This window comes from Lottia gigantea, assembly GCF_000327385.1.
Source record: "Lottia gigantea unplaced genomic scaffold LOTGIsca_108, whole genome shotgun sequence".
NCBI classification, from domain to species: Eukaryota; Metazoa; Mollusca; class Gastropoda; family Lottiidae; genus Lottia; species Lottia gigantea.
Window position 1 is genome coordinate 443,172 of NW_008706957.1, and position 5,269 is coordinate 448,440.

Sequence of the window (5,269 nt, forward strand, 5' to 3'; positions counted from 1 at the left end):
AACTGACAGGGAGGACAGATGGGTATAACAGACAGGGAGGACAGATGGGTATAACTGATGGGTATGACATGATTGTATTGGATGATAAAATATTGAACAAGTTCAAACTTGGATAAGATTCGCAGATGGAATTTTAGTCATTGCTCACGCTTCATTTATGAAATTAACATCCAAAGCTTCAATCTGATTAAATATGGAGTTTATGATATTCCCCAAAAAGTTTTAAGAGTTATTGCCCTTGTTGTAGTCAGATGATGCATATTTAGACTGATGAGTTTTGGGGTTTTTTTTTCATAGTACCATACACAATAGAGACTAGAGTTTTCATCTTATTTTGGAAGATTGATAAGATTTTTGACAAGGTTAATGTTGATAAATTGTTTTACCACAAAAAAATGATTCTTTCTTAATTGCCACCATTGGTGTTCGTTACCTTACCTGGCAAGGAAATAGAAATGAAATAAATGGAGTTTTACGTCCTACTTTTCTGCACCAAGTGGCTAATGAAGACGGGCAATGAGGGAAATTTTGCTAGGACAGTGGCATTAGCCTGTTTTTTTTCAATTTCCAACTGTCAAGGGATCTTGACGTCAAGGCCTCAGTTTATTGTCCCATCAGAACGACTAGACGCTTTTTCCATGTCAGCCCCTCTTACCTGCATCACTGACAGGGGAAAAATCCGAAGGTATTATCTCGACCTATTATCTTTCAATAGAGGGATATTGTCAATTTAACATTTTTGATATCAATTTCAGTTAAATGTATCACTTATCAGATTGAAATGCAGTTGGACCTACACCTGCAATTAATTGTTGAGCATTGAAACGCATCACTTTTCTTGAAAAGTTTCCCCATTGCACAAAGCACGGCCTATTGCAATTTTCATTATACAAAGGAACTAACAGTTGTAATATTTTGTATTATTAAATTAGATGAATGTCAAGGCTTCATGCAGAAGATAGAAGTTCCAATATCTCCAGGGTTTGTCAAAATTTACAGTCCCAAATATAGTCGATCAGTTCCTAAGTAAGTTTGTCTTATACTAAAGAAGAATATTTGCAAATTTTTTTTTTAAAGTTAACTGGTGGACAGCCCCTTCGTCAGGAATGAATTTGGACTTGGGCTCAGATTTTGTACTTTGTAATTGTAAAAATTAAAGGCTCTGAGAGTGCATTTCTGCCAATTTCGAGGTGCCAAAAACTTATCAAAATCTATATCTTTTTGATTGCGTACTAAAACTAAGATTTTTAGATCGCCTGAAAATCTGAAGGAGTGGTAGAATTTTGGCTCATATAGTATATATTTTTAATCAGAATTATGACTGGTCTTGATGGGTGGCACTCGATTGGTCAGTTCTGAACAGTTTCAGTCTGTTCTAATTCTGCCCTCAAGGGAACAATACGAAAGCAAAATATGTCACATTCAAAATCTGTGTATGGGTATACTATACTTAGAAAAACCTTAGATTGATCCAACTAAGAGTGGTGCTTTTTCATTGACTTTGATGGAAAAACCAAAACAAAAGCAATAAAACTTTTTTGTTTTAATGAAACTGACACACACTTCATCTTGTATGTTATTTTTGTTTAGGAATTTGTTGTGTCACTATGAAGTATCAGCTTCTGATAAGAATGCTGTTATCTCTATCCAAGGTCGCTCTAATTATAGGAATATAGTGACTTGTACTGATAAAGTATACTTCTATAACTGTAAGTTGTCTAAATTTCACTATCCTGTGCAAAGTGATGGTCGCTTGGAGAATATACAAGAGCTCTGATTGGCTCAAATTGACCAATCAGATTTTCAGAATGATTTAGATTTAAGAATCATAAAATTTTCTTATGACAGGTCAAAAAAAGGCCATAGATTCAATTAAAGCCATAAAAGTTCATTTGGATTTCAGTTTCTGTGATGACAATAGGCAAACAAAAAGTAATTTATTGAAGAATTTAGCAAGATCCTGATGAGGATTTTATAGCTAAAGCATATGTCTACTGCATGATATAATTGTTGTCAATGAAAACATTGTATCATTTACAATTGGGAAATAAGAATTGTCTATTTCATATAAATTTATTTTGTATTTTTCAGCTGGTACCCAATTTTATTCATGGTGTTTTACTCGAGACTTTTCTAAACTAACATCATACAATAAAATAAGATTTACTCTACAAACTGATGATGACTATGATTTTATCACATATTCAATTACAGTAACACAAAACATAACAAAAGGTATATTAATTTTTTATATGCCTACATCTCTCTATGTGGACGTATATTGTCAGCACCCCTGTCCCCTGTCCGTCCGTCAACATTTGCTTGTAAACGCTCCAAAAACTAGATTTTTTGATGGAATCAAATGAAATTCGGTATGTGTATACATATTCATGAAACAAAGGTCCATCGGTTGAGTGCTGTCTGTCAACATTTGCTTGTAAACGCTCTAAAAACTAGATTTTTTTAATGGAATCAAATGAAATTCGGTATGTGTATACATATTCATAAAACGAAGATCAAGTTTGAATTTGAGCTATTTTCGATCGTTAGAACCAGAGTTATTGCCCTTGCCCCAAAATCTTGAATATTTACCATCCGCATGCCGTGGTGGGCGTATATTGCTGTGGTCCACTATCTTTGATTAAAAACTTATAATTCACCATTTATTGTATATACAACCTTTAAAGGCAGCATACAAATACAAACAGTAAAATGTATACAATAAAAAATGTATTCACTGTTAAAATAGTCCACAGTATATTAAATGTAGAATAATATATAGATATTCACTGTTAAAATAGTGCTCAGTATATTAAATCTAGGGGGATATATATAAATATTCACTGTTAAAATAGTCCACAGTATATTAAATCTAGAGGGATATATATAAATATTCACTGTTAAAATAGTCCACAGTACATTAAATGTAGAATAATATATAGATATTCACTGTTAAAATAGTGCTCAGTATATTAAATCTAGGGGGATATATATAGATATTCACTGTTAAAATAGTCCACAGTATATTAAATCTAGAGGGATATATATAAATATTTACTGTTAAAATAGTCCACAGTATATTAAATGTAGAATAATATATAGATATTCACTGTTAAAATAGTGCTCAGTATATTAAATCTAGGGGGATATATATAAATATTCACTGTTAAAATAGTCCACAGTATATTAAATCTAGAGGGATATATATAAATATTCACTGTTAAAATAGTCCACAGTATATTAAATGTAGAATAATATATAGATATTCACTGTTAAAATAGTGCTCAGTATATTAAATGTAGAGCGATATATATAAATATTCACTGTTAACATAGAGCTCAATATATTAAATGTAGAGCGATATATATAAATATTCATTGTTAACATAGAGCTCAGTATATTAAATGTAGAGTGATTTATAAATATTCACTGTTAAAATAGTCCACAATATATTAAATCTAGAATAATATATAGATATTCAATGTTAAAATAGTGCTCAGTATATTAAATCTAGGGGGATATATATAAATATTCACTGTTAAAATAGTCCACAGTATATTAAATATAGAGCAATATATAAATATCCACTGCTAAAATAGTGCTCGGTATATTAAATGTAGAACAATATATAAATATTCACTGTTAACATAGAGCTCAGTATATTAAATGTAGAGTGATTTATAAATATTCACTGTTAAAATAGTCCACAATATATTAAATCTAGAATAATATATAGATATTCAATGTTAAAATAGTGCTCAGTATATTAAATGTAGAGCAATATATAAATATTCACTGTTAAAATAGTCCACAGTACATTAAATGTAGAGCAATATAAAAATATCCACTGTTAAAATAGTGCTCAGTATATTAAATGTAGAACAATGTATAAATATTCACTGTTAAAATAGTGCTCAGTATATTAAATGTAGAGTGATATATAAATATTCACTGTTAAAATAGTGCACACTATATTTAATTTAAATGTAGAGCAATATAAAAAATATCCACTGTTAAAATAGTGCTCAGTATGTTTAATTTAAATGTAGAGCAATATATATAAATATTCACTGTTAACATAGAGCTCAGTATATTAAATGTAGAGCAATATATAAATATTCACTGTTAAATAGTGCTCAGTATATTAAATGTAGAGCAATATATAAATATTCACTGTTAAAATAGTGCTCAGTATGTTTAATTTAAATGTAGAGCAATATATAAATATTCACTGTTAAAATAGTGCTCGGTATATTAAATATAGAGCAATATATAAATATTCACTGTTAAAATAGTGCTCAGTATATTAAATGTAGAGCAATATATAAATATTCACTGTTAAAATAGTCCACAGTATATTAAATGTAGAGCAATATATAAATATTCACTGTTAAAATAGTGCTCAGTATGTTTAATTTAAATGTAGAGCAATATATAAATATTCACTGTTAAAATAGTGCTCGTTATATTAAATATAGAGCAATATATAAATATTCACTGTTAAAATAGTGCTCAGTATATTAAATGTAGAGCAATATATAAATATTCACTGTTAAAATAGTCCACAGTATATTAAATGTAGAGCAATATATAAATATTCACTGTTAGAATAGTGCTCAGTATGTTTAATTTAAATGTAGAGCAATATATAAATATTCACTGTTAAAATAGTGCTCGGTATATTAAATATAGAGCAATATATAAATATTCACTGTTAAAATAGTCCACAGTATATTAAATGTAGAGCAATATATAAATATTCACTGTTAAAATAGTGCTCAGTATGTTTAATTTAAATGTAGAGCAATATATAGATATTCACTGTTAAAATAGTGCTCAGTATGTTTAATTTAAATGTAGAGCAATATATGAATATTCACTGTTAAAATAGTCCACAGTATATTAAATATAGAGCAATATATAAATATTCACTGTTAAAATAGTCCACAGTATATTAAATGTAGAGCAATATATAAATATTCACTGTTAAAATAGTCCACAGTATATTAAATGTAGAGCAATATATAAATATTCACTGTTAAAATAGTCCACAGTATATTAAATGTAGAGCAATATATAAATATTCACTGTTAAAATAGTCCACAGTATATTAAATGTAGAGCAATATATAAAAATTCACTGTTAAAATAGTGCTCAGTATATTAAATGTAGAGCAATATATAAATATTCACTGTTAAAATAGTGCTCAGTATATTAAATGTAGAGCAATATATAAATATTCACTGTTAAAATAGTGCTCAGTATATAA

General features: G+C 28.5%; 1 protein-coding gene across 1 annotated transcript in view; it reads left to right on the plus strand.

The window, feature by feature from the left end:
• LOTGIDRAFT_171032 (hypothetical protein) overlaps positions 1-5,269 on the plus strand; it is a gene marked incomplete at both ends in the record, with an annotated part of 30,278 nt that overhangs the window by 10,686 nt on the left and 14,323 nt on the right. Inside the window, 3 exons of the mRNA XM_009046890.1 lie at positions 933-1,026; positions 1,591-1,709; positions 2,092-2,235. Of these exons, the coding sequence (XP_009045138.1) occupies positions 933-1,026; positions 1,591-1,709; positions 2,092-2,235 (357 nt within the window). The remainder of the gene's footprint in view (positions 1-932; positions 1,027-1,590; positions 1,710-2,091; positions 2,236-5,269) is intronic.